At 41.9% G+C, this 22,056-nt stretch overlaps 1 protein-coding gene across 1 annotated transcript in view; it reads right to left on the reverse strand.

Moving 5' to 3' along the window:
- The window catches only part of NOL10 (nucleolar protein 10), an 83,694-nt gene that overhangs the window by 50,649 nt on the left and 10,989 nt on the right, over positions 1-22,056 (reverse strand). Inside the window, exons 7-13 of the mRNA XM_032430060.1 lie at positions 21,320-21,385; positions 19,877-19,937; positions 16,434-16,519; positions 12,075-12,153; positions 10,749-10,898; positions 8,151-8,217; positions 1,584-1,636 (exon numbers count right to left, since the gene is read on the reverse strand). Of these exons, the coding sequence (XP_032285951.1) occupies positions 1,584-1,636; positions 8,151-8,217; positions 10,749-10,898; positions 12,075-12,153; positions 16,434-16,519; positions 19,877-19,937; positions 21,320-21,385 (562 nt within the window). The remainder of the gene's footprint in view (positions 1-1,583; positions 1,637-8,150; positions 8,218-10,748; positions 10,899-12,074; positions 12,154-16,433; positions 16,520-19,876; positions 19,938-21,319; positions 21,386-22,056) is intronic.

Here is a 22,056-nt window from a genome sequence, read left to right on the forward strand (position 1 = left end):
TGTAGAAGAAGTTGTGTGCTTGTTCCTTTTAAAGATCATTTTAAAAAATGTAGAAGTTGTGTGCTTGTTCCTTTTAAAGATCATTTTATAAAATGTAGAAGAGGATACCAAAGGGATAATAATTTTTACTATTCCCTGTCCTCTTCCTCCTCGTCCACCCGTTCCCCAAGCAGAAAAAGGGCTGCAGTCTCTGGTCCCTCCTCTCTCTTACTCCCCGTGTCCCATCATCCCCATGTCCCATCAGCGGCCAAGCCCATCTTCCAATCCTGTCCCCACTGCCACCTGTGGAGCACAGACGGGGGAGGTGGCCCTAGCACACAAGCACTCAGGATGGCCCCTCCTGGCCCCACAGCAAGGGGCTCTGGGCTCTGAAGCCTGTGGTTCCTTATCCTCTTAGCGGGCCTCCTGATGCGGCCCTCCGTGCCCTTAAACCACCCCCCTCCACTGGTTGGTTCTCTTCTCTTCTTCTCTTTCCTCCCATGACAGCCCTCCTCATGCTGGACTCAAACTACCTCCTTTCTTCACTCCCTGCCAGTGAACTCCTTTGAGGAAAGGGGCAGTGTTCTTTCTACACACCATCACCCTGCCGGCATTCAGTATCGGACCTGACTCACAGTTGATGCAATCAAGAAGACGGACAAACTGACAGGAATACAGAAGCAGTATCGGAGAGGCTGGGGAAAATGGAACAAGTGACAACTTAGAAAAAGATAAAAGTTTGCTGCTAGAATGGTCTTCGTTTCACTAACAACCAAAAGAAGTATCTCAAAGTGCTTTCAACAACTTACAAGTTTCCTGAAACCACAGAGTCGACATCCACCAGAACACTCTTTTGGGGAAATACACCATTAAGCTATTTCAAAAGGATAATCGTAAATCTGAAGAACTTTCCCAACTGGAGGCTGACAGCAGCTACAGAGTTTACCTGCCCGAAGGCCTGCTCTGCAACACTCCTCACCCTCACCCTCTTCTCCCCAAATCTCAGAAAGGGAGCTGTTTGCCGGCCGAAAAGTAATCTAGTGCCAACTCTGTCCTACGTGGTTTTCGGTTTAGGAGATCCTACGTCCCCATGTCTCTTTCTTCCTGTAATCTAAAAGGTAAAGGTAGGGAAGCTTCTGTCATATGCAAGAAAATTCTTGAAGGAAGAATAAAAGGCCAGGCCAGTGACTGCAGGCCACCACTGACCAGGCCCATCTGAGAGTTTCCTCAGGCGGAACTTACTTGTAAGAGAAACAAGATGACTGAAGGGCACCAGGCGGTTGGTTTAGAATCAGACCTCCTGATCACTAACAGCTTAAAGCTCAAGATTCTGAAATACTTGGAAACAAAAACCAAATGTAAATCTGAAGAACAAAGACTAATTCCTAATGTGTATTTTAATGTGATAGGAAGCAGTTTCCCATAAAAGAATGGTGAAGCATTATTTTCCTAGCTCCAGGAAGCAAAGTGAAACTACAAGTGAGTCCACTATGTTTAATTTACACAACCACATGCAGACACAAAGGCCTTCAATACAACCAGTTTAAAAATAAACTGTCTTTGCTTATCCTATTTTTACCATAACTACTATTCGTATTACTTACCGGAATGTAATAGATGCCCATCTTGGGGGTTTCGTTGGCAGTAAGAAGCATCCCTAAAAATAAATACAATGAAAAAGGTAAACACATGGGGAAGAAAAAGGTGCCCTTTTCCATTAGTTTTACACTTGGAAATGTTCCGGGTGCTCAGAAGACGGCACATGGCAGAAGAGCTGGGCCTGGAGGCCGGGCACCCTAGGAATCAGGTCATGGGCTTCAGTCTCTGATCCTCCTAGATGGGGCACCTTAAGTATCATGAAGACCAGCTTCCCCACCTGCAAAATGCTCAAGCTGTACTAGCCAAGTAAATAAGCAGTTTCCGCTATGTGCTCAGGTCTACATCAAGTTTGCGATTATCCTTAAGGGGGAGAGTCTGACACTTCAGACACATAAAACGTAGTTCGGGTGCAATATTTATAATAATAATAATAATGATAATAATGAAGAAGTTAAGAAAAAAAGGCTTCTTTCTGTTAATCAGGAATCAAAGAACCAAGGCAAAGCAACTCCCACAAAATGTCACAGCAAAGTAGTTCCTAAGGTTTGCATTAAGCTTCACACCTGAATTGCAAACAAAACGATGGACTTCAGGGGAACGCTCTCGCTGTAGCTACACCAGGAAAGACCCATACAGCATCTAACAGCCCTTACTCTACCCAACTAATTCACTAGCAAGGGGATTTGAACAGACTCAACAAACAGAGCCGCATTTTAGGAAAGCAGAACTGAAGTATGGGAAAAGTTCCTGGCATTCGGTGAAGGCATCCCCCTAACCACAGGACAAACAGCACCCCCATGATTCTGTTCCAGTTTTGTTCTCTGCTCTCTGCCGCATCTGCAACCTTCTCCTCCCCACAAGCCTCCCGAAGCAGCGCCAGTCTTCCCAGCCCCTATTCCAGAATGACGCACTTTCCATACAACTGAAATCAGCAACCGTCTGGGGAGTTCTTTACAACTTACTAAGCGCCTTCACAAATATTACCTTGGTGAACATGCAACAAGTCTCTGAAATAAGAAATAACAACATCCTCATTTTACGGATGAAAAAAAAAGTTCAAAGGGACCGAGTGCCCTGTCACAAGCTAGAGGATTTTAGAGGCAAACCTTCTCCTACACTCTTTAGACACGATGAAAGAGGTCGTTGTGGGGACTGAGGAGACAGATTACAACCAAAAAAAGGTTCTTGCCGAAGATATTCTCTAAGCCTGGCTTCACTGGCTCGACTCTGAACACGGATCATTCAACAATGACATTCCGCAAGGAAACGCAATCACACCAACCCAACAAACCAGAGAAGCCTCTAATCTAATTACCCCCAAAGAACCCAGACTAGACAAAGCAGGCTGTTTTCACAACGGAATAGGATCTCACTTGACCATATATGAACAATGATACAAGCTGACCTCCTACCAAACTAAAGTGGGGAAGGTCAGGACTGAAACCAATTATGAATGAGAAAGAAAAACAGGCAACCTCACAAAGCCCAAGAACAAAAAGCCGAAAAAAATCAAATCCATTAAATCAGTAAAAGAAAGTTAGTTCAGCAGAAATTAAGATGATCACAGGCAAGAGAGGAGAAGAGTGTGAGGCACTGTGCCAGGAACTTTACTTTCAGATAACAATGTGGCCTCAGAAAGTTAGATGATTTGCTCAAGGTCACCACACAGCTAAGAAGGAGAGAAGCTGATATTCTACCGATTCCAAAGCCCGTGGAACGCAGGACTCTCCAACCACAATCACAACTAAGAAAAAATGAAAAGACTTCTTGCAAATAATAAAAAATTTCAAAAGTACAAGTATAAACACCATACAACAAGAAGAAAAATGTTAATATAATGTCAACCGGAAAGCAAAAGACAACTGTACATATAGCATGAGGACCACGACTAAAAACATATGAACACAAGATGAATACAAGAATTCTCTCATGGAAACAGTAACAGTACTTGGGACTAGATGGTGGAATTATGAATGGTTTTTCCTCCCCAGTTTCCTTCATAGTGATGCTTATTATAGTTTCTTTTTTTTTTTTTTAAGATTTATTTATTTGACAAAGGGGTGGGAGGGGAGAGGCGCACAAGCAGGGGGAGTGGGAGAGGGAGAAGCAAGCTCCCGGCTGAGCAGGGAGCCCAATGTGGGGCTCGATCCCAGGACCCCAGGATCATGACCTGAGCCGAAGGCAGATGCTTAACCGACTGAGCCACCCAGGCACCCTACTTATTATATTTCAACAATGACAATATCAATTTTGAAAGAGAGGGAGACGCTCAGTGCCTAGAGTCAGAAGAACCCGCCACCTCAAGTCTGATTCCCGCCGTTGCGAGTGCTACCCAATGTGCTGTGCGGCCTCACGGGACAGCCACAGAGAATCAGATGGAATAGCAGGGCCCTCCCAGGAAGCGTGCACACATCGATTCTCACCTGCATGTGCTGCAGGGGCTAAAGGATCCACTGAGGCTCAGAGTTCAAAATCCAAAACGGTGCTCTCTGCCAGTGCTACTGAGTCCACTCCCAGGGCCGGTGTGCAAACTGGGCCCCAGCCCGGCGGGAAGCGTAGGAACAGAAGGGAAGAATTTAGAAACCCGTGTAGCCTTGTGACATTGTCTTTTCCTTGTAATTCATTTTTATTATGTTTAGGAAAGTATCGGGCTGCCACGGGTTGGAAACTTCAACACAAAGGAAAGACAAGATCTCAGTCCTTCAGACACACACGCACCAGACGCCGGCAGCGGTCACGGCCGTGAACAGTGCAGAGCAGACAGGCTGTGCGTGCGGGACCGCGCCCGAGAGGAGGACCCCCCCCCCATGTCGGCGTGGAGCGTGTGGCCTTCCCCATCCCAGTGCAGGCAGTCTCCAGAGGCTGGACGGCAGCTGAGACCCACACGGGTACATGACAGGAGCACTCGGCCTCAGTCCGGGCTTTCTGGGCAGAAAGTGGACATGCTGGAGCCAGGCGGAATGAGCAACACAAGCAGGACGGAGGAAGGAGCCGGGAAGGCGGCACCATTTCTCAATATTCTGAGCCACCTCCGTATTAGAGAAACATGACAAAACAGTAATCGTGATTTGGCTTTAATTACTTCAAAATGAGTAAGTGAGAAGATAAAGAAAGAAGAAAGTGTTAGCTTTTCTAAAATATGATTAAGCTCACGATGATTAAGCACAAAGCAGCAAGAGCGGCGTTAAAGGGAAAGGAGCAGTGCGACGGAAAGCGAAGCGCGTGAATCAAGCCTGCTCACATCCAAACCCCAAGGCGGCAGCCGGGCTACTTGTCCTACTGTGCCTGCCAGCTCAGGAAATAAATTATTTGGCTATTTTTTGTGTTTGATTCACTTCTTGTAAGTTATATGACAGTCAACTCGTTCTTCTGTCCAAAACATCACTCTTAACATTTTTACCTCTCAGAAAAGTGTACTTTGGAAGGAAAAGACCTCGTGATCTCCCTAACCGAGGGACTATGAAAACCAGCCACACAAATCCAGGGTGAGGGACATTCTCTGAGACTACCGACCTGATCCTGGAAAAGTCCATGTCATGAAGAAGGCCAAAAAAAAAAAAAAAATGACGGTTGGGGGGGAACACGGCTGTTACGATCAAAAGAAACTAAACATGGCCACACCTCGAAGTAACACACAGTCCTGAATACAGCCTGGTTCCAAACAACAGGCTATGAAAGGCATCTGGGGGACAATGGGGAATGCGAGAAGGGACTGGATGTCTACTAGGGAACTAGAGTTATTAGGTGGGCTGGCGGTACGCGGACTCCTAGAGGAACGTCCCTGCTCCAACAAGACGGACGCGGCATGCCCGCAGCCGACTTCAATACCTCGCAGCTCAGCAGCATCCTACACTGGGCAAGACCCCCAAGTCTGGGCCGGCACCGTGCGACAGGAATACTATGCAAGCCACACGTGGGATTTCATGTTTTCTAGTAGACACATTTAAAAAAAATTTTTTTAAACAGGTAAAATGAATTTTAATATATCTTATTAACCCAGTATGTCTGAAATATTTTCACATAAAAAAATTAAAGATCTATTTCACTTTTTTTTTTTTTTTTAAGAAAGAGAGCAAGCCCGCATGTGTACAGGCACATGCACGCGAGCAGGGGAGGGCCAGGGAGGGACAGAAGGAAAGGCAGAGAGAAAATCCTAAGCAGGCTCCACACCCAGCATGGAGCCAGACGCAGGGCTCGATCTCACGACCCTGAGATCAGGACCTGAGCTGAAATCAAGAGTCAGAGGCTTAACCGATGGAGTCACCCAGGCGCCCCTATTTCACATTATTTTTTAATCGGTACAATGTCTTTGAAATCTGGTGTCCTACGCGTAGACACATCTCAGCTCAGACGAGGTGCGCTGCCAGTTCTCAGGGGCCACAAGCAGCCACAGGGCTTCCTGCTCGCAGCACCAGCTGCCCCTTCAAACTCTCCCCCTCAATCCAGCGAAACCTGCTCGCCACCCTGGTTTCGACTTCAATCCCACCTGGTTTTACTCACCTTCGCATGCAGCTCAGACCCCATTTCAGACCGTCTAAGACTCTCTAACTAGGACCCCACCATCCTCATCTGCAATTTATTCCTGAAACCGTCAGAGTTTGACTTCACCCCTGCTACTGCCCTGAAATCCTCTTAATGATCACAGATACACAGCTGATCACAAAAATGCAGCTTCCCATCTTTCTTGGGAGAGCAGCGCGGAACTAGAAAGGGCAAGGGCTCCAGAACCAGGAAAGGCTGGCCCTAGCCGAGGCCCTGCCACACACCCACTGGGCGACCAACTCCAGCCCAATTACCCAACTGGTCCCCCCTCCTAAGATGGAAGAGACTGGCAGACAGACAAGAAAGAAAAACCCGTGTGCACCACTAACTACCCAGGGCTCTGGAAAGACGAATGATACGTGGTTATCACCGTGCCCGGGAACTTCTTCCTTCCTTCCTGCCTCAACCTCGGCGGCCCTCACACGCGCTGAGCAGCGCCCGCCCGCCCGCCCGCTCGCACCGTAGCTTCTGCCCTACTTCAAACACTGTCACTTCCCTTACTGGTGTCCTGTCCGTTCCTGTTAGGTTGCTCAGCTGGCTCTTGCTTCTCATTCCCCCTCTAAATGGACTCAGGTGCTGCTCTCTACACTTCCCCACGGTGATCTCACGCGCTCCCACTTCTCCTGAAATCACCTCGGCTTACACGTCTGCAAACGCCGTAAGTGCAGACCTGCTTCTCTCGATACCACACTTCGTCCCGTGCACTAGACCTGGCTCCCACTGCAAGGCGGTGGGTCGGGGCAGGGCCTCCCGAGCACTTGGCAAGCACATCACACACACACACACACACACACACACACACTTCTGGGCCCTCCCCGCAGACACTCTAGTCAGCCAGATTGGGGATCCGGCCAAGGGATCTGTAAAAAGCCTCCCTGGGTGATACCGATAAGCAGTCAGGTGTGAGACCCTCTGCCAGACACTGTCACTGACCTACAGCCCTCCTGCTGTTCGAATGTTTAAACGGGAAAACAATCTCTCTCTCTCTCTAAATCTGCTCGGTCTCTTGTGTTCCCCATCAGCTCAGAGGATCCCTTCCTACTCATTTCAGTTCCACACCGATCCACTCCTTACGTGATGGACAGAACCGTCTTCTGCAAGCAGTCTGAACAGCTCCTGACTACAGACTGAGCCCAGACCATTCAGCATGGGATTCCCAGACCTCCGCCGCCTTTATTCGTGCGAGAGCCACCAGGGCTCATGAGAACACATAGGCTCCACCCCTTTCCCAAACAAGCCCCATGAACGGTACCCTATGGCACCTATTGTACCCTCTCCTTCCTGCCCTTCCTACGCTGCTCCCTCACGTGGATCATCTCATCTCCCCACCCCACCTACCAAATCTCACTCATCACTCCAGACACGTGCAGACAAGCATCTCCTCTGCGATCTCCCCAGTGGCGCTGGATGAAACCCCTCGCTCTAACATGCTGTCAAAGTGCTGTTTGTACATAACAGAATTTTTCCTGCTTTGCCTTGTGTCCCTCTATTAAAATTATCTGTGTACATCTATCCTCAGAATATAACACTGCTTGACAGCGGGGACTATTCTGTACTTTTGTCCCCAAAATTCTTCACAGATTTGTCCTGAAGGTGGCGTAAGTCTTGAAATAAATGATGCAAGCTGAACAGCATAGAACATAGAAGACACTGGAACCCACGGCTTCATGCGCCTCGTGGATCATCAGGCAATCCCAGCCTTCTCCAAATCCTTGACCTCAATTTCCACACACTATTACTAATCACATAAAAGAGTGAAGAGCACACTAAAATAGCATCTCACCTGCCACCTGCCTATGTATTGTTGGTTTCTACTAATAGCTAGGCTGGCTAAGGACTGAGTCACTGAGAGTGCCATTTTCTGAATCATCCATACCACTTCCTGCACTTGATTCTTCCAGTAAATATAATATCCAAGAATTGTCCTGACCAAGCCAAACCTTGTCTGAAGAAATGAAATGAGTTTAAAACCCCATAAAGCACAGCCTAGATTTACCCCACTGAATGGCCTACTGCTACCTACTGCATACCTGAGTTGGGATAGAGGCAGACATCATTAATGTCATGTTCTGGCTCCAAGGAAGTAAATATTTTTCCCTAAAAGAAAAAGCAAAAAGGAATTATTAAAATAGTTGAAGGAAGACAACTTTTAGCAATGTTGAGTAAAAAAAATAAACCAGAGATCTGACATAACCATATACCCATATACTGCTATGTAAAGAAATAACATCACCTAGTTCAAAGCACAGAATTTAAGTTTCAAAAATGGTACAGAATTCCTTTTATCAATTTATCAAATGCTTTCCCTTCAGAGATGGAGAAACGGGCCTATGGGGGAAAGGGGACTTATCCAAGGAAATACACAGTTTCATAGATAATGTTCACAGAGCAGCAATGGGTAAAGCTTAAGATACAGTTGTACATCAACTTAGAAAAATTCTCCTAATCTGGAAGACACAGCCCGGTTAAACTTGTACTCAAAGAAAGCAGAGAATGGGAGATGGTTAACAGGGTCAGATGAGGATGAGATCTGCCACATCTAGATCACAAAGCTCTGAGGAAGGTCGAGTAACAGCATGGGTAGAAAATAACTCAGAAAACAAAATCCTGTAAACACACAACTTGCTAGTTACACAGGAAAGGCTGACACTTTTATATTCAATGTGGAGGTAGGGGAGAGAGGTGCTGTATTTTAAAAAAGTGGACAGTAAAAGAAACAGGCAGAAGATAAGAAGACAGGAGGGGAAAAGGTGATGAGAAAGGTAAATACGGAGAGCAAGTCAAGCAAAACCAAGCAATCTGGGTGTTGGTTGAGGGCGTATTTAGTCATAGCAACAACGCCAAAATAAAATGCACTGCAGCAACTACAGCAACGTAATTTCAAGAACGGATGCTGACAAAGCCGGTCAGCTCCTGCATTTATTAACGCACCGTCAGAGGGGCGCGTGGTGAAGCAGTGGGCTAGAGTTAGGGCCTGGGGAAGGCGCTTACCGCACGCTCAGTGAAAAGCTGCAGCCAAATTCTAATCCAAGACACAACAATGAAAGGCCAATACTCTGGGAGTTAACCAAAAGAAAATTAAAAACACAAGTTATGGTCCAAGCAGCCAGGGACTCTGGGACATAGCCCAGTGTGACGGGGCTGCGGGAGCACCTCCGTCCCGAGCACACGCGGCCCCGGGAAAGACTGACGCTTGCTCCCCAGCAACTACCGCTCAGGCCGCTGGACCTTCCCCCCACCTCACCTCCAAAATGAATTAAAAAAAAAAAAAGTAACACTTTTTAACTAAGACACTGACGTTTGTAATTAATTAAATACAAAGAACTCTTATAAGCATTTACTGTATTGGGGCACCTGGGTGGCTCAGTCAGTTAAAGCGTCTGACTCTTGATTTCAGCTCAGGTCATAATCTCAGGGTTGTGAGATCGAGCCCCGCGTTGGGCTCCACGCTCGGCAGGGAGTCTGCTTCAGCTTCTCTCTCCCTCTCCCTCTGCCCCTCACCTCACTTGCACTCTCTCTCTCTCTACATAAAGTCTTAAAAAAAAAAAAAAGCACTTGCTATACTGAGTTTTTCCCATTTTGTTGACAAAATGATCTTCACTCTCTCAAAATACCTTAGAGTTTTAAAACAAAATACGAATAGCATAGGGTAGATGAAAACCAGAAATGCAGGCTTTTGTTACTTCTTAAATGACACTTGGAATTGAGGAGAAAGAACATCGAATATTCTTTTTTTTGAGAGCGAGAAAGAGAGCACACACAAGCAGGGGAGGGAGGGGCAGAGGGAGACAGAGAGAGAGAGAGAGGCAGATGCCCTGATGAGCATGGAGCCCGATGCGGGGCTCAATCTCACGACCCTTGAGATCATGACCTGAGCTGAAATCAAGAGTCACACATTTAACTGACTGAGCCACCCAAGTGCCCCACATCAAATATTCTTAAGAAAATAATGTTTTTAAGAAAAACACTAAGGGGGATGCCTGGATGGCTCAGTTGTTAAACGTCTGCCTTCGGCTCAGGTCATGATCCCAGAGTCCTGGGATCAAGTCCCACATTGGGCTCCCTGCTCGGCGGGGAGTCTGCTGCTCCCCCTGCTTGTGCTCTCTCTCCCTCTCTTTCTCTGACAAATAAATAAATAAAAATCTTTTTAAAAATTTTTAAAAAAGAAAAACACCAAGAAATTATTGAAAGGGGTCATACCTAGAAGCCAAATTATTTGAGATGGGTTTTAAAAGGTATGAAATTGAGATACATAATAACATTGACATAGAAAGATAATTAGTAGCTCATAAAAACTTTCCCAAGACTGTGAGAGAGCCTCAGGATCTAGGAGGTTCTCATGGAGCAATGTTTTTAAAACGTGGTTTACTCTCTACGTAACTGAACATGTAAAAAGGCATGCCAGTTCTAGCAAACCAGGCCACCTTCTCCACAGGAAGAAAGCAGTCTTGACTATTTATCTACATACGAGTATTATCTTTGGTGAAGTAAATGACTTCCAACTAAGCTCTCAGATAGGTACTAGGCCACTCTTTCTCAAAAGCCCACATAACTCAAAAAAGGCAAAAGAAAGAAAAGGAACATTAGGAAAATACACTAATAAGTAACTGCAACAAAAAAGTACATACTGAGTTCTTATTCCACATTTTGATGATGCGCGAGTCTGCAGACAAAATCAAATCTAGTGAATCCTGGAAATGAACTGACTTAATGGGCAGCCCATACTGGTGATCCTTAACCAGCAATGGTTTATCCGATCGAAGGTCATATAATAAAACCTAAAAGAAAGAAAACAAATTATTTCTGTTTAAACAAATTATTTTATCTTAAAAAGCAACTTTGAAAACTTAGAATAATGGCTGCCATTTGTTTTACTGCCTTTTTATGAGCATAAGGAACACCTTACTCAGGGCACAAAGATTCTAAAGTCTGACAGCAAAACACTCTAGAAAAATCTCTTAAATTACCCTTAGAGTACATGGTTTTATGAACTTAACCGGAGAGTAATTTTTAGGCACACTAAGATTGAGAATGACTGAGCTACACTGAGAAAGGAACCAAAAGAAAAGTCTGTAAGAGTTGGTGTCATTTGTGAACTAAAACAAATATACATACTGAGGATCTACTATGTACTGGGCACTGTCAGAGCAACTGACAGAAATAATAACAACAGGCGTAATGAAGAGAATCTGGCAGATCTGAGCAGAGAGTGGTGGCAAGGTCATGACTCTTGGGTGGGGGGGCAGTGGGGGCTTCTTCTGAGCCCTGTCACTAGGGGCAAGTGGCTGGAGGAGCTAGATCTCAGTCCCTGCTAACAGATCCTCTGCAGACCACGATGACAGAAGTAGAAACTCCACTGGAAGTAGGCGCTCAGACCTGTTCTAGAGGAGAACAAACTTACAAGTGTGTGCATTCTGCCTTGAAGGAAAGAAGGGAAGAAAGAAGAGATGAAAGTAACCCTCTGTAGCTACTCAACCCATCCTTGTCAGACTAGCATTGCTAATGTATGCTACTGCGCATGTGGTCAATGGTGCTCAGTAAAAAAAAAGGTTTCTAGGACAAATAAATTTTGGAAATACTTTTTAAATACATTTCTTGTCTAGAGGAATTCTCAGAGCCTTCAATGTATATTTAAAAGCACTGTGATCCTCCAAGAGTAGAAATCTGGCAGAATTCCAAACTTAGCTGACCACAGAATTCTGTTCCACATACTCTGGAAAATGTTGTTCTAAACCACAGTCAAGAGAATGCCTGAGGCGTAATACCCCCAGCTCAAGAACCTCTCAGACTAACCCAGATGGCCAGAATCAGAATTTCTCAAGGTACTAAAAGAATACAGCATTCCAGAGTACCCCTCCACTCTGGCCAAAACAACAATGCTCCATTTTCTGTTCCCACCGTGAACAGATATGTGGATGTTTCCCACGATATATACATGCCTCTGAGATACTCACCTGCCCTGTGGATGTTCCAACTGCCATGGTCAAGGCACCATTAAATTTCAAAGCAGAGATTGTTGGTAAACTGTTTATCCTGAAAGGCAAAATATTCATGTTCCATGTACATATGGCCAAACCTTCCAAGTAACAAATTCATTATTAATCTTCAATTGTAGTGGGGAAAATCATACATCTGGCCTTATGTTTAAAAGGCAATTGTAGGGGTACCTGGGTGGCTGATTTGGTTAAGTATCTGCTTTTGGCTCAGGTCATGATCCCAGGGTCCTGGGATTGAGTCTCACAGCAGGCTCCCTGCTCAGTGGGGAGTCTGCTTCTCCCTCTCCCTCTGCTGTTGCCCCTGCTTGTGCACATGTGCTCTCTCTCTCTCTCTCTAATAAATAAAATCTTTAAAAAAAAATAAAAAATAAAAGGTAATTGTATCTAAACTTTCTTAATCAAAATAAAAAGCTTTATATGTAAATGTAATCTGCTTTTAAAAATTTGTAGATTATCTTCTTCAAAACTGTAAGAAATACTCTCAAAGTATCTACAAAAAAAAAGTTTGTAAAACTCTAAAACCAATTGAAAAGGATCAGTATGACACGATCTTTCACTTTGATTAAGCCAAGATATGGTATTTACAAAAATATCCCCTTTTGCTTAAGAGGAAATGAGTTTATATTCGGGCAGGTTGTGCCCATTTCCATTTTTAAAGATGCCTATGTCAAGCTAAAATAGAAGACTAATCCTCAGATGGAGACTAGAACCTGGGAAAGTACAGAGACAGTATGACGAATGGTTATGGCCACAGATCTGGAACATGCTTCTCACTCTGCAACCAAGAAGAGGATCGGCACCACAAGCAATGCTCCCTGGTGGAAAGGGTACCAGACAAGTCAGAAGAGGACAACAGTGCTGACTTCAGTCCCTCCTGTCTCCAGGTCCTCGGGACCAGGCCCCACCATCTAGGCCGCGACCTGTTGGCACCCTCAAGGCTCTCAGGCCCCCTAAAGCCTCCAGCCGTAACCACACGGACGCACCAGTTTGGAACCTGGAGGCCTCTCATGCCCGTCCTTTTAGTCATTTGCTCCTCAAAATGAACTCTAGGAGCATGTGTCAGTGCAGTGGGATGTTAGTTCTCTTTACTTACTCAAACTTTTTGATCCTTAACAGTCATTTCCTTCAGGTAGGTACTAAGTTTATCCCTCAGAATTTCACAATTTTTGTTGCTGTAAGAACTGTTTTCCATTGTGTCTAACTGGATTTTGCTGCTAAACCTCAAAGCCACTGATTTTGCACATTTATTTCATCACCAACTTATTTAACTCTCATATTAGTTCTTATGATCTTCCAGTGGATTCTGAGTTTCTCAGGCAGACAATCGTTATCGTCTGCAAATAAAGACAGCCTGTCCCCCCATCTGATAATTACATTCACTTCTTTCTCTTTATTATATTGGCTCCACCTTCCAGAACTCCACCTCTGTCAAATAACAGAGGTGATAGCTTACAGTGCTTGCACAGAAAATAATGAAGCTAAGCATATAAAAATCAACAAATAAAATCACCTGAAACAGAAACAGCAAGCAAAACTACCTGTACCATTTTGGTACACATCCAGATTTTTTCCCCCACGACTCTACAGCATGTTCACTGCTTTCCCACTTAACGGTATATTTGCAACATCTTCCCCTAGAAATAAATGTGCTTTTGCAACATAATTCTTAAAAGCTTACATATGCCACTGATCAGTATTTTCCTCTTCTGTAAAATAAATAAGAGTACGTGCATCAAAGGCTGCCACGAGTATGAAGTTAGTAAATGTAAAGAACTAAGGACACTAGCTGGCAAACAGAAAGCACTATCTGTTAGCTACGATTTTTACCAAGCTGTATTTAATCAGTATTCTCGGGCTATTTCTGACTTTGCAGTATTATCAGAATGGGATGGACACCTTGGGCGACGGAGGGTGGGAGAACAGGCACTCTGTACAGGCAGGGAGATCCTCAAACTGATGTTACCTTTTCTGCCAGGGATTTTAGCAATGGGTACAAAAGCTATTTCACCCAGAAATCCAGGTTCTCAGTATGTTCCCTCAGGAAATAGTCTTAGAACTAACTACAAGTGGATGCACAACAGTGAAAATCTATAAACCCCCTTCACAAACCAAGAGTGGTCTGGTTACTTGAATTACATCTGCCTGTGTGTGTGCCGAGGCCATTTTTACTTTCTTGTATTTTTGAAACTGCTTAGTATCTTTTTATACTCAGTATAAATCAGCTTTACAAAATAAAATTATTTTTTAAAATAAACAAAATAGGGGCGACTCGGTGGCTCAGTCAGTTGAGTGTCTGCCTTCGGCTCAGGTCATGATCCTGGGGTCCTGGGATCTAGTCCTGCATCAGACTCCCTGCTCAGCGGGGAGTCTGCTTATCCCTCTCCCTCTACCCCTCCCCCTGCTTGTGCTCTCTCTCTCTCTCTCTCTGTCAAATTAATCAATAAAACTAAAAAATTTGTGAATCACTATTCTATGTAAAGAAAAAAAAAAAAAACAGAATACTCCCATATTTCTAAAGACCACAGTAAAGATTATCTTTTCACATCCCTTCCTTAAATTTTCTATACTGTTACTTCTATTACAGTCATTAAATTTACAGTAAAAATAACCGTTAAGACATAATACAAAGAACTCCTGCTGGCCTGTTTTCTCAAATGACTTTTCTAAGAAGAAATTGTTACGGACAGAGCTTGTAGCAGAACCCAAGTGTCTCTATTTTAATTCAAAAACAAGTTAACATTTATAAGTAAGAGAAAATTAACTTTTCTGCTTCCCAGGGAGTGGGAAAATAGCTTCCACTTACAACTGATTTCCTACTTTCAAAAAACAAGCAGACTTCTCTGATTTGGTTCCTTTCATATCAATGTAATAAAATGTTGAGAAGCATTTTCTCCTGGTTTCTTCTATTGACAAATGCAGAGCTTCACAATAATTCAGTAATCTGTACATTAATGCTTTGAGATTTTGTCTGTGTATTATAATTCACAATAAAAATGTCTAATTCTAAGAACAAAACAAAATGAATGTAGAATAACTTTTCCACTTTAAAACTGTTTACTCCATACCATGATTAATGAGGTTGTTCATTGGTTGTTACTTTCGTAAAACTCAATAATAGAGAAAAAATTTCCTACACTTCTATTTTTTAATTTTTTTAATTTTACTTAATTTTATTTACATTAGATTAACATATAGTGTATTATTAGTTTCAGAGGTAGAATTCAATGATTCATCAGTTGTATACAACACCCAGTGCTTGTCACATCACGTGCCCTCCTCAATGTCCATCCCCGCACCTCCTACGCTCCCATTAAATGTCATATTTAAAAGACGAAAAAAAATTAACTTATTCTTTACTTATCACATAGGGAAAAATGTATACATTAGAAAAAACGTTCTTCCAATTCAGCAATTCTTAACTTTTCTCTAAGTCAAGGGTGCTTTACATAAGCTGATTTTTCAAAAGAAAGAACTACATAAATTCTTATCTCCCCCAGAAAAATGCAAATCACACAAAAATCAGCAATAATTTAGAGGGTTCACATCCTCTCTGCAGCCCCCCATCAAACACTCTACCTCCAACATGATACAACTACGGGTAAATGTCTGGCCAACGGAAATGAGTAAATGCTAGTAAAATCACATTACTACAAATATCAAGAGCACAGAGAAAGGACGTTTCTGAACTGGTTACAGCAAATAATCCCATGTCAAGAATCTGACCAAGAGAGTATAAGACTGCATATATATTAATATGAGCACAGAAAAATGTCTGAAAACCTATGTACCAAACGGCGCAACACTAACCACTCCGGTGAGTGGAGAAAGGACAGGGGGCCTATACTCACCTAATTCAGGCATGTAGAGGTTTTCATCCCCTGAGTATTACTTTTCTGATTGTTTAAAATGTAGGAAGTGGCAAACGGGAACAAGAAGATATCAGAAAACACTTGCCTCCCTCCACCTTAGAATTCAAAGTACACCTTTTGGCTTGTTACCTGGAGTGGTGGACTCCGGTTCTAGCACTAGATCCTACAGAACTGGAACTATGAATTCCGGCAGTGTATCTGTTTTAATAACATTCCACAGCAACTAACAAAAAGACATTCTATGTAGCACCTCAGAAAGGCATTCTGTCTGGCTTTCCCACCTAGCGACCTTTCTCAGAAAAGGATTTTTACATAAATGACAAAACGACAACCTCAGATAGAAGTCTGAGGGGTTTCATCCTTCAGCAATTGATTTGAATCCAGTATTGGTACATGTGTTGGAATCATAAGCAGATGGATATTTAAATGGCATGTGATCCCCACTTACTCTGAGTCTGCCGTGACGCTGCTTAACGCACAGTCCAGCAAGCCGACTCTACCGCGAGTTCTCGGGTCCCAGCACTCCACGCGGCCCTAGACCAACAGAATACGGTGATTTTATAGAAAGGTGCTGCTAGAAAATTTTTAGACAAATACCGAAAAAGACCTTAGTAACACTAATTATCTCATGGGGGATAAGAATTTAATTTTTTACCTTATGCCCTTTCTAAGTACTGTCAAATATTTTTCTATGAGCTGAATTTGTTTTTAAAAGGAAAAAAACTGGTTAAGAAAAGAAGTCCAAAATGCAGTGTCTGATCCTTGATTGGACCTTGGTTTGGGTGGTGGGGTGGAGCGGGAGGCTATGAAAGACATTTTGGTAGACCTGAGAATATTTAAATACTACTGTATCAACTTTAAGTATTTAATACATAATATTATTGTATCAATGTTAAATTTCTTATGGATGATAACAGGATTATAATTTTATACAAGAAAGTTCTTGTTTCTAAGAAAATGTTTTTAAGAAAAACATTCAGAAGTACTGAGGGCTAAAATGTCATAACGTCCGCAACTGATTTTCAAATGGTACAAAAAACATTTTCTATATACATATACACATTTTTACAGAAAAAGAAAGCAGGGCGCCTGGGTGGCTCAGTTGGTTAAGCGACTGCCTTCAGCTCAGGTCATGATCCTGGAGTCCCGGGATCGAGTCCCACATCGGGCTCCCTGCTCAGCAGGAAGTCTGCTTCTCCCTCTGACGCTCCCCCCTCTCATGCTCTCTCTGTCTCTATCTCATTCCTCTCTCAAAAAAAAAAAAAAAAACTTTTAAAAAAAAAAAAAAAAAAAAAAGAAAAAGAAAGCAAATGTGCAAAATGTATATAAATGATGAGTGAACTGTGTTTTCAACTTTTCAGGAAGTGACATTTATAACTTTTCAGAATTTTTTAAAAATAAGCTGTAGGAAAATAAAGCAAAAAAACAAAAAAAAACAAAAAAAGAACTGCAAGCAAAAGAGCAAGGGAGAGACTGGCATAATCCATTTAAGAATACGCTGCAATCATTAAAAAGAATGACTTAGATATACATATACTAGAAATATGCCCACAATCTGCTAGGTAAAAAGCAGTTTGTTTAAAAAAAAAAAAATAGTATGATCCCATTGTCCATTAAAAAAAAAATGTTTCTGCCAACATAGAAAACCCTGAGAGCACACAACAAATTATTACCAGTGTTCAGGAAACGTAAGGAAACAGGACAAGAATAGGCAAGAGGGGACTCACTTCTCACTTTTACTCTTTTGTATTACTCAACTTTATAATGATAAAAAAACATATACACAAAGATTTTTTAAAAATTGTTTACTATATTAACCACCTTAAAAGTAAGACCTCAAATATACTTAGAAGGCTTGATCTCATCACTCATTTAGTATTATTACTAATGTGTCCGTCACAAAGATAAATAAAGGAAATCTTAGAAATCAAGCAGCAAGTAATTCCAAATGGTCTGGTCTTCATGTCTTCTCAAAATGAGTTAACAGACTTTTATGGACATAAAAAGGAAAGTCACATTTCAAAAACAAAAAATAGGTATGCAGATAAATTCCAGAATAAATAAAAATGGTTTTTTTATTTTTATTTTTTATTTTTTTTATTTTTTTAAAGATTTTATTTATTTATCTGACAGAGAGAGACACAGCGAGAGAGGGAACACAAGCAGGGGGAGTGGGAGAGGGAGAAGCAGGCTTCCCGCCGAGCAGGGAGCCCGATGCGGGGCTCGATCCCAGGACCCTGGGATCATGACCTGAGCCGAAGGCAGACGCTTAACCGACTGAGCCACCCAGGCGCCCCAAAACTGGTTTTTTTAAACCATAATGATTTTCTGTGACTGAAATTTGAGTATTTCTATTGCTAAAGCCTGCACTTTTTTGTACTTCAAAAAGCACAAAATGCACAAAAGGTTAAGTCCTGTTTGATTTTGACAATAATAATAAGTAGTATAAGAATTGTCACAGACAAAATCAAAATCAAACATATACTATCAAAATTATTGTAAAAGGGAATTTTTAAAGTCTGGTCTGACTTTGCCTATCAAATTTCAAGCCCCCAGTAATCCAGGAATTTTAGGAGCCTCAGCCTTTAGGCAAGAAGGGGTCTAGTCTCCCCTCAGGGATGGTCTTCAAACAGCTGGCGAGAGAAAAGCCTGCTCTGGTACATAAGTGCTCTGACAGAGCACGTGTCCATAAGGATTAGACTGCTCTGGAAGGACTCTACTTAAAAAACTTTTTCCAAGGAAACTGTTTTTAAAACTTCCCCTTGGTAATCTCAAGAAAAGTACCTACCAAGAAAATGCTTCATTGGCCCGATTTAGGCACAACAGTATTATAACATATTCAACGGTTTTATATATTTTCATTAAACCAACTCTGTCTCACTTCAAATTCTAACCTCTTAACATAAAAATAATTTGAGTAGAGACCTAAATCTCATCCATCTGGGATTGGTTTCATAAACTACAGTACATTCACACAATGGAATCCTACCCATCAGTTTTAAAAAATTAGTTTAGCATTATAAGTAATTCTAAGTACCAACGTATAAAGATGCATATTATATATCATATTTAAAAAAGCAAATGAAGAAGTATAATTTTACTTTTATTAAAAAACTTTAAAAAAATATATGACTAACACATATGCGTATCTGCATATACCTAAAAAAAAAAAACATTAAGGAGTTAAAACTCCAGGTTGTAGGATTTGGTGACTGGAAAGCACAAGAGAACACTTTTTCAATAATAAATTTCTGACTTTTTTTTTTTACTATGAGTATTTATTAGAATTAAAAAAATGCAAGTCTAGGATAATTCTTGACAAGTATGAAGAACACGGATTCGAAAATACTGCAGTTTAAAAGGGAAATGCTGCGTATCTCTTGAATCCTACCACACAGGACGTACAGATCACGATCCTCTTGGCCTCTCTCCGTGTGGCTCTCACCTGCACCTGCGCAAAGCTGGCAAGCTATCATTATCTCCATGTCACCGATGAGGAAACTAAGCCTCAGGGAAAGTAATTCAGTCATAAAGCTGGTAAGTAGCAGAGAGCTGGGACTGCGTGACAGAGTGCCTCCTGTTAGGAACAGAACTGGCTGTCGTGTTGCCACAGCTCCCTGGAGGCTGGCGACGCTCCTCTGGCTCCCAAGGATCAATGTCAGAGATGATCCAGGTCAGAGCGTGCCGGACCAGACGCACCACGGGGCGGTCGGCAGCAACAAAAGGGCCTGTGTGCGTGTGAACCCATGTTCCTACAAAAAGCCAACCAGTGGCTTGTTGCTCCATTAGCTCTCTGCTCTTAGGAACAAGCAACTCTGTCTTTAAGTAAAACTCTACTCATTATCAAATGCAAAACAAGTAAGTTAAAAAATAAAGGCAACGTATGCTTACCTCTACCGTTCCTGCGGCAAACAAGCCATGTACTGAGTTTATGTCACACACATTATTCTCCCTGAAACAGTAAAGCAGTAAGGGAGAAAGTATTATTACCTATTTTAGGCGGGAGGGATACTCGGTGAACTTTCTAAATAAATAGTCAACCCAATCCTGTGGAGAAAGAGGACGGGCAGGTGCTTCCTTACTCATCCATGTATGAAAGGCACCAGACATGAAAGAATCCCCAGAACGATACTCAATCTGAAAGGAGATGAGACAAGAAAGGAACTCCTTCTGAAATACTATCCTACCACCTTGAGAATAAAGGTTTATTCTGCTTTCTCAATATATCTTCTCCTAGGGCAGAAAGAACACAAGCTGTATCTAAGCCAGTCCCGAGACCGGACGAGCTTGAGTTAGATGTACTAATCAAAGCTTCACCTTCTTTTTATGTAAAATGGATACTTTACCTCTTTCAGTTGTTGTGAGGATTAAATGAAAAAATGACAAAATGTTCGGCATGGAATCCAGAGCTTACAAGACACTCAATAAATAATAGCTATTACAAACAGGAACGTATGCAGCTAAAGAGCAGATAACTCTTTATATTCAACAATATATCATGAAGTTACTCTAGTTTTCTTGAAGAAAATAAGAGTATTTCAAGGATATCTGGAAAAAATTAGTGAGAGTTAATCTGGCCTTTATCACTGCATGTTCTTCCAACCTTTAAAAACCCTTTCAAAGCAATAAGGAAAATCCAACAAGCTCTTTATACACTTAGATGAGAAGTAACCTAGCTTCCACCCCTTACCAGCTGGGTGGCTGTGGACTCACCCTCTCTGCACCTCAGCTGTCCCATCTGTAAAATGGAGATGATAATACTAAAATTGTTGTAAGTTTAAAATGAGTTAATATGTATAAAATACTGAGTAACAACTGGCACGGAGTAAGTGCTTTCACTATTATTATTGTCATTATTACTCAGTATTATTATTATGACAAATTTATTCCTAAAGGCTTTCTCTCTGAATAAAACAAAAATGTAGACTATAATGTGAGGAAAAAAGGGGAAAACTTGAAAAAAACCTTAAATGTCTGCCAGCAAAAACACAAAAAGTAAAATTTAAAAAGTGATACTCCAAGTTAATCCAAAATTTCTCTGAGAGATAATATCACAGAACAAAATCATAAATGAAAATTTAAAGAACACTGCAAAAAATAATAAAAAACTTTTTAATGAGTTATAAAATTTTCGAGGATATTAAAAAAAATTAAAATTTTAAAGAAATCACCAGGCCTTCTAGTGAATTATGTTTAAGAAAAAACTAAATGATACTCCTTTGAACTAAGTGGCCCTAAGCTTTTAAACGCAACCTGCCATCTGATAACTTGAGCTTCTGACTCCATCTCCTGGCCAAGAGAAATACAGCAGTATTCCCACAACAGAACACTCACGCGGCATCAGTCTGTAGTGGATTCAAGTACCGGCCTTGTTCTAAGTTTAATCTATAAACTTCAGAGCTGCAAAGTAATGAATAAAGTTAGAAATCTGGTAAACTGCAATGAACTTCGCTTCAACTAAATATAAATTTTAGAAATATATACATATATCTCTTGCTTCCAGGGCATGACTTCCCTTTGTAAAACTTACACCAAAATGTATTTTCAACCTAAAAAATAATCACCTTGTGAGTTTGTTCATGTATAAAAGTGATTTAAACCAAGGAAATATTATGAAATTATTAGGTGGAATATTATTTACAAATAACACAGAGAATACAAGATCCAACATGGATCTATACAGAAGAAAAGACTAGAAGGAAATACAACAAAATACCATAAGGGTTTCCTCTGGGTGGCATGACAATGGGTGTTTTTTTTGAATACTTTTTAATATTTTCCTAATTTTCTAAAATGGGTATGTATTATTTTTATCATCATATAGAAAGTAGATTTAAAAATGAAAAGTTTTCAAATGTCACGCAATGGGGCTAAGAAACCACCTTCACCACCAATATGACCCTGTAAGGTACCCATGTCGCTAGGTTCAGAGCACCATGCTAGTAAAAGTCAAGGATGCAATTCCTCAATGAGCAGTTACTCTGGACCTATACCCTTTGAGCAACTGAAAGGCAGGGATCATGTCTTATTCCTCTTTTAATCCTCTCCTTGATTTCAACAACAGAAGCCAT

The sequence above is a fragment of the Phoca vitulina genome, unplaced genomic scaffold, assembly GCF_004348235.1.
Source record: "Phoca vitulina isolate PV1807 unplaced genomic scaffold, GSC_HSeal_1.0 scaffold42, whole genome shotgun sequence".
Classification (NCBI taxonomy): domain Eukaryota; kingdom Metazoa; phylum Chordata; class Mammalia; order Carnivora; family Phocidae; genus Phoca; species Phoca vitulina.